A 25,801-nucleotide genomic window follows, 5' to 3' on the forward strand; every position below is an offset into this window, starting at 1 on the left:
ATATAATTTCCCCCTAATTTTATTTTGGCAATGTTGCTAAGGTATAAAAGTTTAGAAGTTAAGATGTTAACTGCAATGCACCTGAGTACTTTGTTCAAGTTATACACCCCCCCAAAGGGTTACTTAAAACAAATATATTTCTGGTGCATCGTGTAAGAGGGGCCCTCTGCTCTATGTTAAGTTCTGTCAATGCCACTGCTTTTATTATTAATCACACCATACACTCTTAGCGAAAGTAAGCGACAGAGCCGTTACAGGGCTTTCAGGGGTTCAGATTTTCACATTCAACTCACAAACACACTGCCAGGTTGAAGCGCGAACAATGGCTGTTGGTGGTTTGAAAACCACATGGCGAAGTGACGCAGAAGAACAGCACCGTGCCGCCACATTTCAGGGTGAGAACTTTGTGGATGTGACGAGGCGTACGCCGACGGACATAAAGCGAGGCAGAAATGTCAGGCTGCTGGGTAGAAGAACCATCACCACAAGGTTCTCAGGCGCTGGCGGAAAGGTGTCGGAGGGAAACAAAGTCCATCTGCGGTCGCCAAGTTTGCTAGAGATGGCAGAAATGGGGCATTTTGTGAGATGTGGAGCTCCTGGCATCCCACCACTAAACTTCACACTTGAGTTTTGAGTTTTTGAACTAGATCTCTCTGCGCTCAACTCTTTCCAGTGCAAAGTCTCAGCAGTTTAATGTTTTCTTTTACAATGCTTGGTTTGAGATTAGAGATCAGAGTTCCATCAATTGGATTTTTAATGACAAAAATGAAAAAGTACAGTAACAGAAAAACAAAACAGGATTATTTGTAGTTGCAATACTGCCGATTGGGCACAAATTTCCATAACACTCCATTTGAAGTTCTCTTCCATTAGAGACAGAAATAAATAATACATTTATTTATTTAGTGCTATGTAGGGCTGGGTCTCCAAAAAAGGGCTGAAGCGAACTATTTTAGTAATTGGTGGATGTATTCATTATTATGTTGATTGTGTAAAAAAAAATATATATATATGGCGTGATATGAATACAATAAGCATATATCCTTAACTGACCAAAAATGATAAGTAGACAAGTTGTAACTCATCTAAAGTGTTTGACTGCTCAAACTCACATTTGATTTGTTGCAGCTCTGGATTGAACTCACAGCACTCAACTTCAGCATGTGCATGACACACAAAACCCAATGAGCCTTTACAAGCCAACACTCTAATTGTTGCCTTCACCGTGTGTATCAAACTGACAATCCTGTACCTGCAGTATCGCATCCCTAAAATTAGGATTTTTTTTTGTTTGTTTTTTTGCAATATCTGCCCGTGTTAGCCTCGGCGTCAAATTTGGGTCTTCATGTTTGTCATGTCATTAGCAAGACAAATAGTAGCTGAACCTGACCCCTGACTAGGCAACTGCAATTTGAAAAATACTTTTGGGCTATAAGTGTTCAAATTAAGGCTTTGGCTTTTGTCTCAGTTGAGCTGGCCGATGTTTGAACACACTGATTCAGATGCTCCCCTGTATTTTGTCATTACTATCAGAGTGCATGGGGTAACGGGTCAAAATATGTCTGGCTTTATTTCAGCGGTATTGTGTCGCTCATCATGATACGCAGTTATTATACAATTATTGTTACATGTGTAAATATATGTGCATGTGTATGTACATGCGCATGTATACATTTTCCTGTAAATATTGTGACCATAAAACCTATACAGGCCTGTAACAGCCCTAGAGGTTAAAAGTCCGCAACACTGAAAGTTGCGTTGCTAGCGCCCGAGGGGCAGTTTCCCTCATCTTCCTGGTGTCTACCTGTATGCAAACGCACAGGTTGTGTCGGTTGTTTGCATACAGCCCAGCAGTTAGTCATGCATCCATTTACACAAACAGCGTGGAAATCTGGGTCCTGCCAAACATGCTAACACATATGCATGCTCATGCCCAGACGCACACAAAGAGCCTTTTTTTACTGTTCCGACCGGCCGTGAACAGCTTTTTTCCATTTCCACATTTTCCTCACAGTGCTTGACTCAGCCAGTAATCAAGCAGAAGTTCCCATAGCTAGGAAAATGTACTTCCTCATCAATGCAGCGTCTAAAACTTTTGGAATTGGTACATTTATTTTGCAAAGATTTAAATTTTTCTCCATGGAAAAATAAATTGCTTGCATCGTTTCTTTAAAAAAAAAAATATATATATATATAAATAATAATTGTCATTTTGATCCTATATGTTTGGCCTTTTCCCACTTTGAGGCCTTATAAATTTCCTGTTTAACATCACACAAGCATGACATTTCTGTGGATATTTACGTAAGTCACATGATGGAGTTTAATCTTCGATGGTAAAGAGGGGGGGCCATGACAAAGAGGCTAAAGTGTATGAAGAACCGAGGAACCCTGCGTCTGAAACGAGGAGAAGAAGAACAATCTTTAATCGTCGCACACCACACCACAACACGTGCACTCACACACACACACACACACACACACACACACACACACACACACACACGCACATGCTTTGGATGGCGGCTGGTGAAATGAGGCCTCTGCGTTTAACCCATCCTGGCTTGTCCTTCCTCCAGGGGCACAGCCAGGAGCAGTGGGCAGCATTCGTGGACGCGCCCGGGGACCTGGTGATGAGTGTCCATCGCTGGTCAGACGATGATGTGTGCATGTTTTTGGTGGGGGTCCTTACGGACGTAGGGTGGAGGAAACCCCATGTGAGCACGGGGAGAACATGCAAACTCCACACAGAAAGGCTCCTATTTGGGAGCCTGGCGTTCTACATACTACATGTTCTTACTGTAGTATGTCCAGCGTACTTTGGTGTGCGAGTAAAAAGAACCATCAGACATTATATGCTGCACTTTGCAGGTGTTAAATTTTGGCCCCCCTTACAGTGAGGATCATGCATTGAAGATCACTTTTGCATTCAGTCTAAACCTTTTCCAAAGCGGGTGCAGTTAGGGTCGAGGTGAATAGTGATTTATAAAGTTGGGAATACTTGTTCAACGTTAAAAAATAATTGGAAATACACAGATAGTACGTACTATTGGCTTAGCAACCTCCAATAGATGAGGCTGCCTATCGTGATGTTGTGAGAGTATGATTAATCTAGTCACATTGTGTATGTGTGTCTGTTTGGAAAACCAAGTACTAATGAGATCAGACTGCGTGATCCCAGACAGGTTATGTCATTGTTTGAAAATTGAGGCGTTCTGAGGGTCAAACTCAATCTAAAACCATAACTATTTTATTTCTGTCCAACTCTAAGCCGTCGCTATCTCTCTATTGGACACACAGGGATGAAATTAGTATTGACCTTCTCGTCTGAATCTGAGTAACTAAATTCCCCCAAAAACTTGAATATCCCTTTAAAATGCCTGTGACAGGTCTCTACCCTCCTACTACTTATTTTAGTTAGTTTAGTTATGGTATGATTTGCTCCATTTGATTAGTCTCTTTTATTTATTATATTGATGAGTTAATCTTCTATCCAGTTGACTCTGATGCACTTCTGCGCAGTTCATGACTGTAAAATCTATAATAGGTTGTGCTACTACGGTATAAGTCAAGCAATCCTTGGATCTCCTGGAAACCGATGATGATATACTCCTTTGAGATCTACATATAAGATAAGCTAAAATAACAGCAAATTGACAGATTAACATTATAATTTGCAATCTTTAAGCAATACGGTTATCGACATGTAGGGCTGAGGAATAAATATTAGTGGGCTGGCAGAAACCCAAAGTTAACAAATGGATTTAGTTATAGTCTCAGCGGTACTTAGAGTCTTCTGAAAAACATATCAACATCAGGCACATTACAATTTATCATATAATTCTCAAAGTTACATAGAATAGAAAAATAAGTTACATTTAATTTTAACGTATATACATTTAAACCTGTACTCTCTTATACATGCAAGTATACAGTATGCCTTTTCAAGCTACTCGCCTGTCTTGTGCTATTATGTCATAGATAATTATTTAGGTAAATACTAATTTAAGTACAATTCTTCATTATCATATGTGCAATATGTGTCAACTCCATTTGCCCTAAAAAACGTATGCCACAGGGACGACAGCACTCACGTTTGTTGTAAATTTTTGTATTGGAAGGAGATGTTCTGGTCAATGCAAGACATGCTCTGTAGAAATTAGAAGTGATTTGCATACAAATGTAGTAATATTTTTGCTTATAAATTAAACATTGTGTATCCCCCAGCAACTGTACTCTTGATCTTTTTCTACATTTTACTATTATTACTATATTACTATTGCCATTGAACTCAATGGTCCACTGAAAGCGTGCATGCTTTCAAGGAGGAAAGAACCATTTTTACTGTGGTGTCATCTATCCCTTGTTTAGGCTGACTGTATCCAAGAGTCCATTCAGTTGGAGATTATTTGTGTTCAGAGATTATTTATTCATTCATTCATTCATTCATTCAGCCTTTATTTATTCTCAAAAATCATTGAGGACATGCCCTCATTTACAATGATAATGAGAGTACATCAGAAGAAATACGCACACACACACAAAAAAACAACCAACGAGGAAACCAACAACAACAACAGAACACAGTCAAACGCAGTTAAAAACTGTTATATTCATGGGCGGAACAGTTTACAATCATGGTCCTAAATTGACCCAGAGGTATAATTGTGTCAAGTTTCAATGTAAAAAGCAGATTTTCTAAATTTAGTGTTTGCACGCAGGACTTTGACCATTTGCCAATCATTTGAGCTAGTTGAATAATGACTATAGGACCAATTTAACAATTAATTGATATAAGATGGCAAGTTGCCATTAAGGGCTTTATAAATAACTAAAAACCAATGCCTGTCCCGTCTTCTTAATAGAGATGCCCACCAAACCTTTTCACATAACATGCAATGATATCTGTCACCGGTAATAAATCTTAGGGTGGAGCAATGAAACTGAATCTAAGGGGTTTAAGAGTTGAGGCAGAGGTGTATCTAAAGATAACGTCACCATAATCCAAAGCAGACAAGAAGACAGCCTCAGTTATCTGCTTTCTACTGAACATAGGAAAATGATCTTTGCTTCTGTACAAATATCCAGTTATTTGTCACAGTTTGCATACTAGTGTGTAAATGTGACATTTAAAAGTAACTTTTTGATCCAGCCAAATATCAATATATTGTGTCCATTCACATTTGGTAATATGCAAACTATTGTCCACATTATCTCTGGCTCTACAGAATAGCATATATATTTGGTCTTTGAATTTAGGACTTATTTTTGTGAAAGGGTGTCATGCAATTTGTTAAAGGCTTGAAGGATTTCGCTCCATGGCCTTTGCAGTTTGTTATAAGGGATGTAATGTTGATATAAATTGTAAACAAGATAGGACCCAGTATTAAACCTTGTGGAACCCCTTTTGACAGTGGTGAAAATACAGAGCGATCATTTCCCAAATCACACATTGCTGTCTATGAGACAGGTAGGCCTGAAATCATTGACAGGAATTATAATCAAAGCCAATATCACAAAGCCTCTATCGAAGCAGTGTCAAATGCAATTTGATGTATCGACAAAGAGGGCAGCACAATATTTCCCTTTGTCAACAGCAGAAACATTATTGTTTAAAACCAAGGTGGTAGCCGTGACAGTACTATGTTTAGCTCTTAAACCAGATTGGTGTGGACTTAACACAGAATTTCTCGAGAGGAATGATTTTATCGGATTATATACATTACTCCGGGAGTTTAGCAAGGCAGGACAGTTCGGAAATTGGCCGGTAGTTATTTAGGTCATTTTTATCACCACCCATATGCAGTGGGACTACATGCGCAGATTTCCAAACCTGAGGGACAACTCCAGTAGAGACAGAAAGATTAAAAAGATATATACTTTGTTTAGCAATAAATAGGACACAGAGCTTTAGAAAATAAGGGTCCAGTTTATCCTCTCCAGTTGCTTTCTGGTAATCGACAGCTTGAAGGGCCTCCTTGACAACAGAGGAAATTAAGGCCTCGAGAGGGAACTGAGGGGCATGGTTTAGGGAGGGCGCATAAGCCAGGGCTTACTTTTTAGAGCCGATCCTGAGTACACCATATCAAACAGATTTCCCAACAGTAGCAAAATGTGTTTAAAGCATGGCAAATCTCTGATGTCTTGTTTATCAAGCAGTCATTAAACATGACATGAGAAGGAATAGATGTAGAGGATTGGTTTTCGATTTAAATTGACTGCTATCCAGAATTTTGACGGATTTGTGAAAGGGCTAGAGATTAATTCAGTGTAATAATTGGCCTTTGCTTTTCCCAAGAAGGATGTGCATTCATTTCTGAGTTGTCTGAAAGTGAGCCAATCAGTTGCTTCACCAGTAGACCTCGCTAGAGCCCAGGCTTTGTCCCTTGCCTTGAACATCATTAATAATTCTGTGGAGCCGGGCGCTTGATCTATCTTTAACCCTCAGCTTTTTTAAAGGGGCATGTTTGTCAACGATAGTGAGAAATATATTTGTGAAACCTTTCTATGGCAGTTCTACATCTGGTATTTCAGATGTGTGATATGATAATATTGTTTTTTTTGCGGCTGCCACCTCCGTCCACCGCTCTTCCCTGTTCCTCTCAGATAACACATTGAGAACATTGTGTTTTTATTTTAGATGTATTTTATTTTACTCCCATTTTATTTTACTCCGAAACAAAAAAATAAGCAGCGTGCATTATTTTACTCAGAAAAAAACAAAAAAAGTAGCACCCCCCATTGTAAAATGTCTGGTATTACTGGTAACACTGGTGTCGTGATGCGTTTATTAACCGGTGGGGAAAAAATCCTCACGGTGGCATCCCTCATGACAATCCTAGAGCTTGATCTTTCCAGTCTGGCACTTCTTACGCAGGCAAGAGGACAGTGGTCACTAACGGCAAGGGCAAAAACTCCAGAGGCAGTAATTTTATCCTTCCTATTGGACAGAATCAAATCTATCAATGTAGATTTTGAAGTGTCCTTCAAATCAAGTCTGGTCAGCTCATCAATCATCCAATTAAGTTTAAAGTCACCTAGAACCAGCATCTCTTGAGTTGTTGCACTGAGAAAGTAAGTCTGCTAATGGTCTGTAAACAGCCATCACATTAATTGAATTATTTCTAGAGAAGTTTACTTTCCGAGCAATGAATTCGGAAGAATGAGGTACAGTGACAGAATTTAAAACAGTAACAGGCAAAGGCGACTTCACATAAATAGCTACACCACCCTCTCTTCCAGCTCCGTCTATTCTGTACAATTTATAGTTATGGAGTGAAACCTCAGAATGATGCATACTCTGTTTAAGCCAGGTTTCTGTCAGAACCAGGATATAGAGGTCAGCCTGTGATACAAGAGTTCTCAGGTGATCTAATTTCAATAGTTTGCATATAATTCAGATGATAAGATGCATCAACCCCAGGCCATTGTGGCACGGTGGCGCAGTGCATTGCACTGCTGCCTCACAGCAAGAAGGTCCTGGGTTCGATTCCCGCCTGGGGCGCTGTTGGCACCGTGCTCCGGCGGGTTATCTTCCAAAAAAAAACCAGGAGCCTTTCTGTGTGGAGTTTGCATGTTCTCCCCGTGTTCACATGGGGTTTCCTCCACCTCACGTCAGTAAGGACCCCCCTCAAAAACATGCACCCATCATCGTCTGACCAGCGATGGACACTTATCACCTGGTCCCCGGGCGCGTCCACGTATGCTGCCCACTGCTCCTGGCTGTGCCCCCGGAGGAAGGACAAGCCAGGATGGGTCAAATGCAGAGGATCCATTTCACCGGCCACCATCAAGCATGTGCATGTGTGTGTGTGTGTGCAAGCATGTGTTGTGGAGTGTCGTGTGACAATTAAAGACTGTTTCTTCTTTCTTCTTCTTTCTTCTTCTTTCTTCTTCTTTCTTCTTCTTTCTTCTTGTGATAAAACTTTCAGGGTTATAATAACTTTTGCAGGAAATCGGCTGGAGAAGTTCATGAGGCTTATGTCTACTGTTTATTATTACAGGAGTAGTTTGTCTCTGCATGCGTGGGATTGTCAAGTTCAGGATATGGACTGACTGACTTTCAGATGGTGAATGCATTGCAGGAGTGCAGAGTAAGTCCAATGTTCATAGATAACAGACGAGATCCTGCATGGTTTGGATGGAGGTGATCGTCCTTAAAGAGATCTGTTCTATGGTAGAAGGTGGTGAAATTGTCCACGTAGGGGATGCCCCTGTTACAGAAGTAGCCCTTCAGCCAGATGTGCAGTTGCCTTAATCTGCTAAACTTTAGATCGCTAAAAAGGGAGGGCAGTGGGCCTGACACAATGCACTGTTTGCTAGTGTTCAAAATAGCGTTTATGTGGCAGACAAAATCTTTTTACGTTTCACGGATTGCCGCATCTTAAGGACGTTAGTGGCTACATGCACCACAACACAGAGACAGAGGGGAGACACTGAGGGAGCTGTGGAATGGCGATGTTAATGCCCTCCACAAGTGCACCTGGGTGGCAGGAAGTGCGGCACCTGACGATCTGGACATGACGGACCATGGATGACCCAGCGAAGCACGGGGGAACAGCCAGCACGACTATTCTCAGCAGCCACCTCGGTGGTCCTCCCAGGGTGCACACTGGACATCCCTCGATGACTCCAGGTGAGCGCCGGTGGAGAGTGTCGCGGTACACTCGATGACACGTAGGCAGTGTTTCCATTATCCAGTAATTGCCGGTTTTTGATCGGGAAATTTTGTTGAAGTCCGACATATTTAAACCTCTCCGGTAATAACGTCCAGTGAAAATAATTCTCTCCAAGTACAATTTGAATTAGTGCTGAGTGGATCACTTAAAAAAAGTCAGCAGATCTGTTCATTTCCGCACTCGAAAAGTTGCAACGGGAAGCCAATCAGTTTGGATGATCTAAAGCTGATCTGAAAGTTTCAACCCTGACCAATCAAGTTTTTCGATAAAGAACTAAGCCCCGCCCCCTCCCTTGTGGACAGGTTGCGCTTGTAAACACATTAGACACAGAGCGGAGACGGAGCCGCAGCGTCTAGAACTCTGAGGAGAAGCAGAAAGACGATGAGCCGTTGGGACACATACATCCATAGTTTGGCATTTATTTTAGATATTTAAGCTCCGACCCAAAGCAGACGGTAAATATTCATTGTGTAAAATATGTCGACAGGACGTCCCGACGAAGACGGACAACACCACAAACTTTTTTTATTTATTCAAACATACTTGCCATATTTATTTTGCTTTTGATTTGATCAAAATTTTATTTTACTGAAATGTTCATTCAAGCAGCTACACTTGCTACTTATTGTTCACGAACAGAAATTATTTGATTTCAAGTAGTAATATTCTAAATATTTGGCTTTTACTGATGGGTCTTATTTTATTTTGAATATTCAATAATAAATATTATACATCTACATGCCCTGATGATGTCATTCTCAGTTTAGACTGCTTAGCAATTGTTTTTAAGCTCAAACACAGATAATATTTGACCCGAATCGCTCCCATTTCTCCGGGAAATTGAAATGTTCGAGGACACGTTGACCGGCACCAATTTTTTCTAACGGAAACCCTGCACTGAGAATTACGGTCCTCCACAGACAGACCGCCGAGGTGTGGTCATTGGTCAGAGAGGAGGCTGGTGGCAGTGGGGAGGGCAGCCGTACACTCAATGGCACGGAGACATGCAATCCCCACCCAGAGGGGGGAACTCCTGCTCATCCTGGGCTCGAAACCTGTTCTCCAGCCGGAGAGTCTCCAGCGTGGAGCATCGCCTCGCAGCCCCTCACTCTTCACCAAAGTAAAGGGCTCTGGGGTAGAGCAGGTCCGGGACTTGGGCCATGCATCCTCTTTAACAGCCGTTGGGGCATCAGATGGGCCCGACTCACCCTCAGTGAGAGTGGACCCGGGCCAAGGCAGGGTGGTGTCAAACTCCAGTGCGATCAATGCTGAGGACATGGAGCACAAAATGTGCTTAGCCTGGGTGGAGGCGATGGTGGTCAGGCCGGAGGTTCCTTTATATATAGTATATATTATATATACTATATATACTATATACACTGTATACTTCTTATCTTATCACCTCAGTCTCAGTCTCGTTCCCGCAGTCTGTCAGTATTCACTACACTAGCGTTTGCAATGGCCACGCCCCCTTACCGTGAAATAACACGGGTCCTTGCTCATCGGCCAATTCGCTTAATGACCTGGTCATAGGAGTGGAACTCGGTCGTTAAGTACCTGTATCCCCCAAAAAACCGGCAACTATGGATGTACAGTGGGGCAAAAAAGTATTTAGTCAGCCACCAATTGTGCAAGTTATCCCACTTAAAAAGATGAGAGAGGCCTGTAATTTTCATCATAAGTACACTTCGACTATGAGAGACAGAATGGGGGGAAAGAATCCAGGAAATCACATTGCAGGATTTTTAATGAATTAATTGGTAAATTCCTCGGTTAAATAAGTATTTGGTCACCTACAAACAAGCAAGATTTCTGGCTTTCACAGACCTGTAACTTTTTCTTTAAGAGGCTCCTCTGTCCTCTACTCGTTACCTGTATTAATGACACCTGTTTGAACTTGTTATCAGTATAAAAGGCACCTGTCCACAACCTCAAACAGTCACACTCCAAACTCCACTATGGCCAAGACCAAAGAGCTGTCAAAGGACACCAGAAACAAAATTGTAGACCTGCACCAGGCTGGGAAGACTGAATCTGCAATAGGTAAGCAGCTTGATGTGAAGAAATCAACTGTGGGAGCAATTATTAGAAAATGGAAGACATACAAGACCACTGATAATCTCCCCTGATCTGGGGCTCCATGCAAGATCTCACCCCATGGGGTCAAAATGATCACAAGAACGGTGAGCAAACATCCCAGAACCACACGGGGGGACCTAGTGAATGACCTGCAGAGAGCTGGGACCAAAGTAACAAAGGCTACCATCAGTAACACACCACGCCGCCAGGGACTCAAATCCTGCAGTGCCAGACGTGTCCCCCTGCTTAAGCCAGTACATGTCCAGGCCCGTCTGAAGTTTGCTAGAGAGCATTTGGATGATCCAGAAGAGGATTGGGAGAATGTCATATGGTCAGATGAAACCAAAATAGAACTTTTTGGTAAAAACTCAACTTGTCGTGTTTGGAGGAGAAAGAAAGCTGAGTTGCATCCAAAGAACACCATACCTACTGTGAAGCATGGGGGTGGAAACATCATGCTTTGGGGCTGTTTTTCTGCAAAGGGACCAGGACGACTCATCCATGTAAAGAAAAGAATGAATGGGGCCATGTATCGTGAGATTTTGAGTGAAAACCTCCTTCCATCAGCAAGGGCATTGAAGATGAAACGTGGCTGGGTCTTTCAGCATGACAATGATCCCAAACACACCGCCCGGGCAACGAAGGAGTGGCTTCGTAAGAAGCATTTCTGGCCTAGCCAGTCTCCAGATCTCAACCCCATAGAAAATCTTTGGAGTGAGTTGAGAGTCTGTGTTGCCCAGCAACAGCCCCAAAACATCACTGCTCTAGAGGAGATCTGCATGGAGGAATGGGCCAAAATACCAGCAACAGTGTGTGAAAACCTTGTGAAGACTTACAGAAAACGTTTGACCTCTGTCATTGCAAACAAAGGGTATATAACAAAGTATTGAGATGAACTTTTGTTATTGACCAAATACTTATTTTCCACCATAATTTGCAAATAAATTCTTTAAAAATCAGACAATGTGATCTTCTGGATTTTTTTTTTCTCATTTTGCCTCTTATAGTTGAGGTGTACCTATGATGAAAATAACAGGCCTCTCTCATCTTTTTAAGTGGGAGAACTTTTACAATTGGTGGCTGACTAAATACTTTTTTGCCCCACTGTATGTGTACTAACGACACATCATCGTTCCGTTTCTCCTCATAGTTCTAGACGCTGCGGCTCCATCTCCGCTCCGTGTCTCGTTCAAGTTCAAGTTGAGTTCACAAGCGCAACCTGTCCATGAGGGAGGGGGCGGGGCTTAGTTCTATATCGACAAACATGATTGGTCAGAGGTGAAGCTTTCGGAATCAGCTTGAGATCGTCCAAACTGACTGGGCTCCCATTCCAACTTGCCTCGCGTGGAAATGAACAGATCTGCAGACTTTTTATCAAAATGATCCACCCAGCACTAATTCAAATTGTGCTTGGAGGGAATTATTTTCACTGGACATTATGACCGGAGAGATTTAAATATGTCGGACTTCAACAGATTTTCCTGGTCATACCAGCTATTACCGCATAACAGAAACGCTTGATCAGACGCATGAATAGTTCATACTTTTTTTTTAACGTCCTCATGCAGGCTATGGATGTCTCTAAAGACCATATCTTCGAGAGCGCTGAGTTTGAGGACCAGGCACTGACAGTTCTCACAGTCCGAAAAGAAGGAGGCAGAATCTAAGAAGCCTCCAGGCTAACTAGAGCTAGCCAAGCCAGTCACGATAGAGCGAAGTCCGCGTTCCAAAATCCGAGAATCAGTCCAGGCGAGGGTCAAAACTAAAAAATACCGCTGAACAACTGTGTACATTGTAGGCTTGGGCGATCGTGCAAAAATTCCAATCACCGATCGCGATTTTATCACAGAATATACGGTTTTATTTATTTTTATTTTATAACGCAACATAACGGGGAGACGTACGTTTGTATTTTTTACTAGGATCTGTGCAGTGTCAACTTTAAGCGAAAATATAACCTCCACGGAAACCTTGGAAATCCAATGTTCATATCTGGCCGACTGGTGTCTGGAACCAAAATTCTGGATATTTTGACCCGAGGCTAGGGATGCCACGGTGATGAATTTTTTTCCCCCCGGTAAATAAACTCATGACAATACCAGTGTTACCGGTAACACCGGACATTTTACAACGGGAGTGTCGGAATGTCCCCGTTATGCACAGGCTCTAATTACGCATGGAGGGAGACAGGTCCCAATGAAGACCTGATCTAAGGTCTTCTAAAGCCTTCTTTCTCTCCTCTCCTCCCATGATAAGTGGAATGTGACTCCGCTTCTGTGCGACTCTGCTGTGCGCGCACAAAGCCACTTTCACTTTTGTGGTGTCCGATTATTAACATGCTTAGTATTTTACTGTGGCAGTTTCGCCTACCACGAGCCACCCTGTGTGGTAGGCGCGTGGTAGGTGGTGTGTTCAGGGCCCTCCGGCACAGAGACACAGAAGACGGAGTTTATTGTAGAGAGAGTGTTAGTTGGAATTAACCGAGGAGCAGATAGAGACCAACCAACAAGCAACAGGTATGCAGCCACTCCGATCCTCGGACCCCAAAAATCTAGATCCAGGTCAGGTGTGGCTGCTCAAACCACACTATCCCCACACCACATTTACAATCGGTGTATGCCCGAACACCATGTAACACCTATAACCGTGGCAACCCTACCAGAGGCCTTTCTTTGTAACCCCTAAAGTTCACACCAAATTGTATTCATTACAATGTAGTCATTGCGACAGCAGAAAATTCATCATGGCATCAACCAATAGCAAAGTGGCGAGTGGAGTGGAGAGTCCAAAAATGAGCAAGCTATCATTTTAAGATAAAATTGTATCAATCCTGGAAATTTAGTGAGCTGTGTCAAAAAATATAATAATTTTGATACAATTTTGCCCACATATAAATTGTTACCCAAAGTAAACATGCTGTGGTTTGCATTGAGTCATGAAGCAGGTGTAGATGGTGCAATGATGTTTCCTTATATGTGTTTTATTGTTTATAGTTGCTGAGCTACATATCATGCAAACCAACTGTATAGCTTAGCGCTAGGACCCCCTACTTCGCAATGACACAATTCCTGGTGTGAGTGGGGCTGGGGCCAGCATCCCCAGCATCCATATGGCGGCTTGAGCTGAGTCCTTGTTTGGTTATATAAAAAGCTAAAGAAAGGTACGCACTGCACTGAAACCGGTCCTCTCATGCTGTATTCATATGACGTATGTTAATATTTAAAAGGATGTACGGTTCTCCTGCCTCTTATCGGGCTCCCATATCTCACTCTGTCACTCTCTCTCTCTCTCTCTCTCTCTCTCTCTCTCTCTCTCTCTCTCTCTCTCTCTCTCTCTCTCTCTCTCTCTGACACTGTCTCTCACACTCTCACTCTGACTCTTTGACAATACAGTGTTGTGTGTAAGTTCCACAGTGGCATGCAAATACATACTCAAGTGTGTATATTTATATACTGGCAGATGCTTCCTCTGACCCCCCCCAACTCCACCCGCCAATCTCTCTCTCTCTCTCTCTCTCTCTCTCTCTCTCTCTCTCTCTCTCCCCCCTGTTATGGTAGGGGATTAGGTCTAGAAGGCAGCCATTGCGTAACAGACAGGACATTGCACTGTGGTACGCGCACACTTGCGTGCAACATGCACAGACCTGCACCCAAAGACTTTAAAGTGCCTGTAAAACAAAAATAAATACCACAGATAAATGCGTTATCAACCACCCAGAATATATACAATTAGGTTTCAAAATCGCGGCGAAAAAAAAAAGGCAGTTCCCTCTGAGGCACTTGGAGGATGTCTGCTGAAGACGCTGCCCAGTCGCATTTATCATCTAAGAAGTTTAAATTGGAGTAAATTCCATGTTTAAATCTTCCTTTGCTGAACCCAGTCCTGTGTGACTAGTTGCTCACCTCAAAGCGTCGCTGTCTGGTTGTGGGACTCCCTGCTCTCCGGCACCCCCTGCTGGCTCCTCCACAGGCCAGGTCAGGGCTCTGCGGCCTGCTAGCATGCAGCTAATGCTAATGTAACCAAACCCCGCACGGTCAAACCAATGGGACAGTTATTTTTTGTTCCTGCCGTCCATAGCATACGTTCACGGTCTCCCTGAAGACGGCTTTTACTCCAGGTGTTTATTCCCAAAACAGCGTTTTATCCTAAACTCCTCGCTCTTAGCTAAGCTTATTTCACCACTGATGCTCTGTGCACGACCTGGTATTTATATAGTGTTAGAGGTGCTCAAGGTGAACTGGGAAAACTACCACCATAAGCGGGACTTTTAGGGTGGCTACGAGCAGGAGGGAGAGGGGATTAGATATAGAAGCCTGCGTCTAATATGAGCCTGCTTACAATAAAGGCCTGGTACGCTCGCAATTTAGGTTAATAGAAGACCCGTTCACTATTCATTATGTATGTATTCACTGTTTATAGCTGCAAATGTGTATATGTCGCTAACAGGTCATAGACACCGTCTACCTGCTAGCGTCACTCCAGATATAATACGGACATCTGGGATCTGTCTCTCAAAGCCTGTCAACATTAGGCTTTCCTGACTTAAAGTTGAAGTTCATCACGAATCTCAACAGTCATTTACAACTTTCTCTTGCTTCAGCTCACTGTTGTTGTTAGGCTTTCCTGCATGAACTCCTCGCATGACCTAGTTTTTTTTAAACTCCCACCTGATTGTCGTCCCATTATTGACACGCGTGACTCCAATTACTCCCCGGGTGAAATGATAAGAGGTTCACGTGCTTTTTCAGATGAAGTCGTTTGATGTTGAATAATTTGGTCTAATACGTAAATTAAAAAGTATAATATTGTTTTGTGTTATTTGTTTAATTAGGTTCTCATTGTCTAGTTTTAGGACTTGGAGAAAGCAGAGTTTCCGTTATCCGCTAATTTCCGGTTTTTGGCCGGGAAAATCTGTTGAACATATTTAAATCTCTCTGGTCATTATGTCTAGTGAAAATAATTCCCTGTAAGCGCAATTTGGATTACTGGAGATAACGATAATTATCTGCAATTTTTTTTCCTCTGGTGTCAAAATAAAATAGACTCGATCATTTCGTGAAAAAAATACCGCAGATCTGTTCATTTCCGCATTCGGCAAGTTGCAACGGAAAGCCAATCAGTCTGGACGATGAAAAGCTGACCTTTCACCTTGGCCCAATCACATTTGTCAATATAGAAATAAGCCACGCCTCCTCCCTCGTGGACAGGTTGGGCTTGTAAACACAGTAGACACGGAGCGGAGACAGAGCCGCAGCGTCAAAAACTCTGAGGAGAAGCAGAAAGATGTAACGTGACAACAAGGACACATACAGCCATAGTTTGGCGTTTTCTGGGATATTTAAGTTCCAACCCAAAGCAGACGGTAAATATTCATTGTGTTGTATAATATGTCGATGAGACATAGAGGACCACAAACTTTAGTATTTAATTAGACCTCCTTGCCATATTTTTTTTGTTTTTAAAGTTTTTATATATATTTGGAGTGAAACGTTAATTAAAGTGGCTGCACTTATTATGTATTGTTCACAACGGAAATTATTTGATTACAAGTTGTAATATTCCTAATTTTATTTATTTTTTACAGCGTTAACTGACGGGATTTATTTAATTTAAATATTCGATACAAAAATATTATAAATCTACATGCCTTCATGAATTCATTCTTTGTATAGCCTGCCTATCAATTGTTTTTGAGCTCAATATACACAGATAATATTTGACCAGAATCTCCCCCTTTTGTCCGGGACAATGAAATCTTCCAGGACATGTGGACTGGCACCAATTTTTTCGAACAGAGACTCTGAGATAAAGATCTGATTATTCTAAATTCTAAAACTTTCTAGCACCAAATCCTGGGTGGGGGGGGTCACAGAAAGTTAGCGCGCTCACGAGTCAATCTACCTTCATGAGACATGTCCATGGTCAAGGCTTAGAGAAGTAACTCAGCCCACATGAAGATGCATTGAGGTCTGCGACTTCAATAGAGTTTGACTGCCCTTGTCCAAAACATCAAGCAGCGCAATAGGCCAGAATGAACAAAGAGGTGTTTGATTGAAGGTTCTCCACATTCATGCCCACAGCCGCCAGGATGGCAAAATTTCCACCCGTGTTCGTTTTTAATCTGAAACAGAAACACCCTGGACTCTTCCTCCATCTCATAAAGATAGCCCTATTCTTGTCTGTGTGTCTGATCACTATAATGAAAAAAAACCTTTTCATAGCTGAAGACTGGCGATGATTGTGATATATCCTCTGTTTGACTCTTTATTATCTTTGCTTTTTCAAGTCAGCTTTTCATGTCACTGTTAACTTTTAACACAACAACATTTTCCGATTTTGGTAAGACGAACCTGGCAATATGATTTCATGGTATTTTAAATGTCCGAAGAATTTTTGCCCTTTTATGAGGAAGTCAGTGGAGCTTAGCGGTAAGCAGGGGAAATACAAAGAGAATATTTGTTCAGAATTTACAGTTAAAAGGGTTATTTATTGAGTGATGAACTACTTATTCATCATGGCCAGGTTGAATATTACCTAGAAAATATTAAAACATAGTCATGTGGGTGGTGGCCAAAATGAATAGTACAAACTAGTAATTATATAGTAGGATTAGTTCCATTTCCACAATTAAAAAAGTATTGCCCTTAAAGAAAAGAAAAACTGATACCATTGAAGGGAATTAAATGAATGGAGTTTACATTTTTCCATCACCTTTCCATCTCCTCCCACTATGTAAAATATCACAGCAGCTGTTACCTCTTTCTAGCGCGGCCTTTACCGTCAAGAGCTTGACTCACTCTGTGAGATACGTCAAGTGAAACTCCCTGTATGCTCTTTAGGGTGTTTTTGCTCCTTTTTTACTACATACAACAGAGGGTATTTATATACCATTGCACGTACGGCAGATTTAATCTGCAAGTGGAGTTTCAATTCCTAATCTTTAATAATGATGAAAAACACTTACAATAACTGCAGCACCTGTGGTCACTTTTTTTATATGACATAGTCCCCACAGATCCCCTTACCAATGATTGATCAAATAAACAATTAATCTTCCATGCTTCTCCAAGAGGGGGATAATCACCACAAGTAAAAACTACAAACAGACAACAGGAGATTGATTAAAAACAGAGTTGAATCGGGTATGGGCAAAATTGTAATTACAACAATTATGGCACATGGTCACTAACTGTAACCTCTATAGCAACAAATTAGAAGAGAAGGAGAGGATCATGAGTGTGTTCCAGGGAGTATGAGGCAGATGATTTGGCTCTAGAGCTCTGAGGCCTTAATGATGTGTGTGCACGAGTGATGACTTCTGATTACCTGTAAGCGCAGATTATGGAGACGTTTGACAAGATGAGATCTTTTATCTCATGTTGTTTGTGAAAGGTGTGGTACCGTCTTAGCAGCAAGGGTCAGCACAACAACGTTAACGAAACGTATTTACTGATTGTTTTAAACTCTAAAATTGTGGATCTGCCTTTCTGATTGCTTTAAAAAATGTAGTATTTGTCAGATAAGGATGGCAGAGCGTCGTTTTTAATGTCACGTACAGTACAGTTGTACAGTGCGTACGTCTCCTGCTATCGGTCCAGACAATCAAGCGATTCTTATAGATTTTCTTTTCAGATGTGGTTGTCGTGCCTTTCATGTCGTCTTCACAGTTGGTGATAGCATCTAAATTCTTTGTCTTTTTGCACCAAGTATGAGTTTGCACCACCCAATCTTGTGCACTTGCAGATTTAGTGTCCATATAAATACTGACATTTTCAGTAACAACAATAGTGAGATCACTGATTTTAAAAGCCTTGTGTGTTTATTATTTTTGGTAATTGATAGTTGGCTGCTTTGAAAGTGCCACCGAGTTCCAAATATAAAAGGTGTAACACAAACTCAACAGAACTGTGTCACCTTTAGTTGTTATCGGGTTCGGAAATCAAGTCATTTTTGCAAGAACAATATCTGACCCAATACTGGTAACTGATATCCTCATCCATTGTTCTTTGTAATTTAAACCTCATATGGCCAATTGATGGATCTGTGGTTTCCGAGCCCTGTTTCCTGGCTGTCAGGGCCGGACAAGAAAAGTGTTCTGCATGTTTTAAATTGGGGTCCTTTTTTATGTCGGAGGATACCCATGTGAGCACAGTGAGAACTCCACATAGAAAAGCCCTTAAGCGGGAGATAAAATGCCTGAGCACGATGACAATGGCACCCCATTGTCATTGTGCTCGAACCCAGGAGCTTCTGGCTGGTAGGCAGCAGTGCAAGCACCGTGCCACCCAGGTTACTATGTACTTGTACAACCAAACTTCAAGGCAACAGTAACTTTTGTTTGGGTGTATCCAGCCACTGGATACAAATTCCGTAGCTTACAATGCTGAAGTTCCATTCCGGTGCTCATAAAAGTGGCAGACCTGCCAAACCTGCATGCATCTTGTGTACCAACCACACAATTCTTGGTCAAAATACACGGGTAAAAAATGCCAGCTGAAACCACAAAAACCCCATATATATATATATGGGTTTTTTTCATTACGGAAACAATTAATCGTACAATACAAAACATTCTGTACATTTATTGGGTATTTAAACTACATCCCTAGGATTGGGCCAGATGCTATGACCTGTCGTTCTCTAAGCCCTCCCTTCCCTCTCCTCTCACTCACGCAACATCAACTGATACGCAACGGTACTTTTTTATCCACCGGCGCTGCATTGATGAGGTTAAATGGTTTAGTGGGGGAGTAATAATACAAAAATGTGACCGTAATGTCAACATATAAAGCTTTGGTAATAGAGATGCACCTATCGATCGGCCGTCACCGTGACCGGCCGATCAGATTTATTTTCCGATTCTGTGCTGTTCAAATGTAGACGCCCGATACTGTGCTCATGTACTCGTAAAAAAATGCTCCAATATGCAAACCCGATACGAACGTAATATAACATTGTTACGTAGCTGACCCTCTAAAAAGGGAGCGAAACAAAGAAATTGTGGGCTGTTTGGAGGTACCTCAGGGTAAACCAAACGGTCTCTCACGCCAGCGGCTGCTCTGGTTGTTGCCCTGCTTGTGTTTAAAGTCTTTTTTGATTCAGTTGGTTTAATGCAAGAGGGTCGGTCATTTATTATTATTCCTTTTTTTTTCCCGACATGATAGCAGTTTATTTTGGAATGGCAAGAAGCATATATATATAATACCGTTTTCACACCGAGCCACTAAAAATAGTCGATTGACACCTTTCCCTTTGCCAGGAGAAACGCTGTTTTTTTTTTTCTGGTGCGTCACGGTCGACGTCGCGAACATGCCGGAAAAGGGGTGTGTCATGGTTCCAGTGTGATTGGGAACCAAACAGTAGAGGAGACAGCAACTTATACAAACAACGACATAAAACTTTATAACTTAGAAAAAAAACAAAAAACAGGGCGGGTAACAGGGCCAAATTTAGTGGGTTGACCGATCGGAGGTTGAGTTGATTAAAACCCAGGTCTATAGCAGGGTAATTTGACCCGGGACGGAGACCTGGGTTTTTTCCTTTCCCACTGGTGACAAATGCCGGATGTTTGCGGGTGTAACCGAGTTTTTGGAGCAGTGGGAAAGGGGTATAATAGAAAAGCATATTCGCACTTAAATGTGAAAGAGACTTTAATTTGAAGTTCAAACTAGACATCTCCATGTTTATTATATGTTGTGTCCAGTTACAGTTTGCATCATACTGAAACTTGGTAACAGTTCCATATTCTGTTTTATTGGAATGAATGACCGTTCCAATAGTAAACGCACAAAATCAGCAATCTCACTATTGTAGTTATTCAAAATTGCAGCGGTAGTCGGTATGGGCAGCTGTCCTATCACGTGAGTGTGATCAGATCACATGATGTATTTGTCATCGACGTGCAGAAGATATACCCAGTGAGACCAAATTATAGGAAAATGTAATTTCTCAGATCAAACATATAAACTCAAAATGATGACACAACAAAGATATTTAATGGTCAATGTTTTTTTTTTAACATACAATTGAATGAAAGTCTGCGTCCGCCAAAATCAAAATCATCAGGTCCGATTATTTTTTTAAATTGGAAATCGGAATCGGCCGAGAAAATTGCAATCGGTCCAACTCTAGTTGGTAAACATGTTCGGTGACTTTACAAGAAGATGCATTTTAAGGCATATATCCTCATGAGATACGTTTGTTTATATAGTTAGCTGTCATAGCTCACATACGATGTGATAAGCCTCGTTAAGAGACAGCCACAGTGTGAATTACTGGAGTCATTTAGCTGCAGTAACTCAGACGCCACGGAGACTCCCTGTTACACTGTTGTGGTATTCAAAATATTTCCCCAAGGTTGGCAGGTCTGAAGTCGCAAGACACATCATGCTCCAAACTATTCATGGATACCATTTCTATTTATTTATTTTTAATGACCAGAATGTGTTCGACACAGCACTGCATCAGAGATGTTCTTCCACATTATGTAAATCAATGAGTGTTGCTTATGAATATTTAAAGATTTTGCTTAATCAAAAGTGCTTTAGGGAAATGCCGTTCTTCTACATTTTGAACTGCTAAGGGCAGTGGTATGACAAATGAACTTTGTCATGTGTTTTTCCAGGCGTTGTAGAGGATGAATAATTCAGCCCAGTGAGGTACTGGCTTTGCTAAATGTTTAATTGAACGGACCCTGTCTTGTTGTCACCTTCCATGTACCTTGCACATGTGCAAAATCTTCCATTCATCATCAGGATTAGTGAAAACTGTGCTTGCAATGGGCTTACTGTGACCTTCTGCTTATAGAGTATTATTTTTTGGCTTTTAAAGGAAAATGCCGGGAGAAGAAGTAACACTCAAAAATTAACTTCAGACCACCGACGGTGCCTGTACCTACGCCATTAATATGGAAACAATTTTCTGTCACCTGATTGTCTGAACATCCATCCTGACCTTGGACCGCCTGCCTACTAAATGGATGCTCTAAGCAAGGCTGCATAGAGAAGAGCAGAAAAAACAAAAACACAGGTCAAAGAAACTTCTCATGAAAAGAGCTGATCCCAACTCCGATCCCCCAACATGGATACCTTTTTTCGGCGCCATTTCCGCTGCCGCCGAAAGCGACCCAAGCTTGCTGCGAGCACCCAACGGCACAGCCCCGCTGTACCAGCCAGCAAAGCCAGGAGGCAATCTAGTGCCGGCATGCCCTCTGTTGCCCTGACGCAACGCCGACGTTCCTCTGTGGGCTGCCCTCCAGCTCGCAACGGCGCGCGCAGGAGATCCAGCGCAGGGTTCCTGGCTACCAGCGGGCAGTGGCGGCAAGGGTTAGGCCAGGCACGTATGGAGGAGTCCGCTTCTGGAGAGAGTTTCAAAAGCGCCGGAACCGAGAGGGAAGACGAAAGTGAAGAGGTTGACAGTGGGCAGGATGGAGAAGGTAATTCAGTAGAATACGTTGTCGTTGAGAGAGAGAAAGCCACAGTGAGACAGAGGGCGGCGATTCACGGTAAATCGCACCTGGCCCAACGTCGCACCAGCGGCTTGGCTGTTTCCTGTGCACGCAGAGGCTTTGCAGTGCGCCGCCGGTCCATACCGCAGCTAAAATCAATCACACCCCATTTACTGGGACCCTCAATGCTCTTAGCCAGCTTGGTTCGGATGGGGGGAGACATCCATCCGAGGGAGCTGGGAGAGAGTGACGCCGAAACTTCCCTTTCCTCCTATTCAGAGTCCAGTGGAGAGGAAGGAAGGGAGGGAGAGGAAGAGACGAGCGGTTTTCTTCAGGCTGACGGCCAGCTGGCCCAGGCCTTTGCAGCCGAAAATATTAAACCCCGCCCCTTGCTCCGCCCACCTCGCTGTTTGCGGCGAAACTCTTCCCATCTACTCCCCGCAAGCGCTGTGGACCAAAACTGCGGGACGGCTTACGGTGTTTACGGCCGGTACAACCCACGACGATCAAGTCGCGTCGCCCAGATCGTCAAGAAGTCCTCGACGAGCCCCTACCTCGGGCGTCCCACGAGCCCTGACGTCTGCGCCGACGCCGAGGCCGAAAAGACCGAGGAGCTGCCCTCTCCTGAAAGAAGCGGTTCTGCCCAGATCTGGGAAACACAAACAGAAATGTACTATGATCCTAATTCAGACACTTGGGAAAACTTTCTAACGTATGTAACTTCACGCACGCACACACACACGCACACACACACAGCTACACTGTTTTGATTTGTGTGTATTTTCATTGGTAATGTGGGTGAATGGGCAGCCAACTTCCTATACCATTCAGTTTGTTTACTAATCGTTGGTATTAAGCTATAAAGACACACCAGACATGAGCACTTTATTCTGGCAAAAAGGCGCTGGCAGGGCTGGAAGGTCTGAGATATGAAGTGCTTGTTTTTGTTACACACACTGATGCATCCAGTGTTTGGCTCATTTGATTCCACCATTTCTTCATAGTTTGTATGTGACGCACAATTCTGGATACAGCAGCACTGCCAAGACAAGTTTTTCTTCCATAGTTCCATGGTGCTGTACGATTGACCCAAAAACACCAGATGACCCCATTCAGTTCCGCCCCATTTAATTTGTGATTGATCGGTTGGGGGAAAAAAAGCGGCAATGGCAACAGGAGCACCTTTCTGAAAAAAAGTTAAAACTGGACACAAGTCCTAAAAGTTTCAAGCTCTCATCAAAATGGACGATGTGTATTTTTTCTTTATTTGGCTAAAAACTGAGCGCTTTAAATCGCGCGGCGGAGATTTTTTTAAGGGAATTTGAGTCCCTAACACTGTTCACACAGTGAACAGTGTTAGTGGAGGTGAATAATCTCTCAGTTTGATCCTTGCGAAGTTCTTTCCTTAAATGCATCTTTCTCTCTTCCTTTCTCTTGTTCCCTCTTTCTGTTTCTCTTCCCACCCCCGTCTGCGAATCCCTAGGAAAGCCATCGCCAAATCTGGGCTGCACACTTTACCAAGCCAGCTGACTACCTCATCTCTGAACAGAACTGACCCGGAGAGGACCATCTGCAGCACCATCGACTGGACTGTGAGTGCTACTCTCCTTTTAAAAGCTTCACATCGTGTGAAAAAGTGTGTGTGTCGACCGGCCGCGGAGTGTTATATTGCAAGCAAAATTCAAATGAATGTAAAATGGAAAAAAAAACTTTATTTGAATCATCAATTATCGTGAAAATGAAAAATCCCATCTGCAAGTGAGACCTTATGCCAGTTTGAGAATTTAACTGTAATATCACTTGACATGACATTGGGAGAGAAAATTGAGTGTCTATGGCTAGATATATTCAAATGATGGAAATTGGAAAATTCAACGTAAGTATAGCGTTTAAATAATGAATTTCAGCATGCAATAAATGTGCTCAGATGATAATAATAAAAAAAATTATAATTAAGTACGCCTACGGTTTTTAGTAGAATTGACCCTTTATGGGTAACTAAAATAATTGATTGAAAACATCTAACGCCTTATGTGTATGCATATCTTTATCCACAATGTCATACAAAAGTATTACATAGTTTAATAACATTAGAATCTCTTGGCGTGGGCATGCCATGGGTCTAAAAATGTCAAAATGACACTCCTATTTACCACAACTATGGCTTTAAACATCTCAAATTTGGTAAATCAAGTCTCTGTCTCACGGTGTGTCTGTAGGAGTCGGCCATTTATGGGGACCATGTCTGGTTCGAGACGCACGTGTCTGGAGACTACTGCTACGTAGGAGAACAGCACTGTATTGCCAAAACACTGGTCAGTCACCCCCTCGTCCTTTCTCAGAACTTTGTCATGGAGAAGATCATACAGTATATTGTTTCATGTCATCTCAAAATTTGCATTGTCAACCGTTGAGTGCTGCTGACACCAAGTGCTCAGTGATGGTACTACAGACTGAATTTCTTTGCCAAACTAATCAGCCAGGTCACAGTTTATGAGCCAGATATATTATGTGCACGTTCTTCTATAGTTATTCCAAGTGTTTCCGATGCTGATGCACTGGAGTGACTCGCCTGTGATTACCTTGCTACTAGACATCCGTCTCGCCCTCTGTTTCTTCAGCAAAAGTCAGTGAGTCGCAGGAAGTGCGCCGCCTGCCGCATCGTCGTCCACACCATCTGTATAGAACAACTGGAGAAGGTAAAGTTGGACAAAAAGGTGCAGAAGCCTGGCGTTCACGCATATCTGATAACCTTTACAAAAATTATACTCCAGGAGTTATTTACCTTCGTATGCAAGCCGTGGTCTGGTGATTTGGTAGTTTGTCTACAGTAAAAAAGCGTGTCACCTATGCGCGTCAGAGGAGCGACTCTCAAAGTGGGGTCCGTGGGACTTAGCCCAGGGGTCCCTGATAAAGTTTGGAGCGAAAACAAAACAGAACTTGGGGGACGTCAGAGGGACGTCAACAAGCTTTTCAAGAGGCAGAACCGAAGCCGGACCAGACCAGCCTCTGTCCCTCCATCCATCCTGAAGCACTGTGCTGATCAGCTGTCTCTGGTGTTCGCAGACGTTTTCAACAACAAAAAAGGCCAGGCCCACGCGACTTAATGATTACAGACCCGTCGCCTTGTGCTTTCCCACCTCAAATCCATCGCGGACCCTCTCCTGGACCCCCAGCAGTTCGCCTACAGAGCCAACAGGTCTGTAGACGAAACCGTAAACTTGGCCCTCCACTTCATCCTCCAGCAGTTGGACTCCTCAGGAACCTCTTCTGCAGGACAAGCTCTCCCAGCTGAATGTGCCTGATTCCACCTGCAGGTGGATCACAGACTTCTTGTCTTCCTGACGGGAAGCAGCATGTGATGCTGGGAAAACACGTCTCTGACTCCCGGGCCATCAGCACCAGTTCCCCTCAAGGCTGCGTTCTTTCTCCTCTGCTCGTCTCCCTGTACACCAACAGCTGCACCTCCAGCCACCAGTCTGTCAAGCTCCTGAAATTTGCGGACGACACTCTTTCGGTTCATCTCTGCTTAGTATGAGTCGGCCTATAGGTGGGAGCTTGACCATCTGGTGGCCTGGTGCAGCCAGAACAACCTGGA

The 25,801-nt window shown here is 42.8% G+C and overlaps 1 protein-coding gene across 1 annotated transcript in view; it reads left to right on the forward strand.

Moving 5' to 3' along the window:
* Positions 1-25,801, forward strand: part of dgkza (diacylglycerol kinase, zeta a) — a gene marked incomplete at its 5' end in the record, with an annotated part of 102,408 nt that overhangs the window by 16,303 nt on the left and 60,304 nt on the right. Inside the window, 5 exons of the mRNA XM_080023889.1 lie at positions 22,015-22,081; positions 22,175-22,191; positions 23,687-23,795; positions 24,423-24,518; positions 24,825-24,902. Coding sequence (XP_079880015.1) covers positions 22,015-22,081; positions 22,175-22,191; positions 23,687-23,795; positions 24,423-24,518; positions 24,825-24,902 — 367 coding nt within the window. The remainder of the gene's footprint in view (positions 1-22,014; positions 22,082-22,174; positions 22,192-23,686; positions 23,796-24,422; positions 24,519-24,824; positions 24,903-25,801) is intronic.

The sequence above is a fragment of the Zeus faber genome (genome assembly GCF_960531495.2).
Source record: "Zeus faber genome assembly, chromosome: 2".
Classification (NCBI taxonomy): domain Eukaryota; kingdom Metazoa; phylum Chordata; class Actinopteri; order Zeiformes; family Zeidae; genus Zeus; species Zeus faber.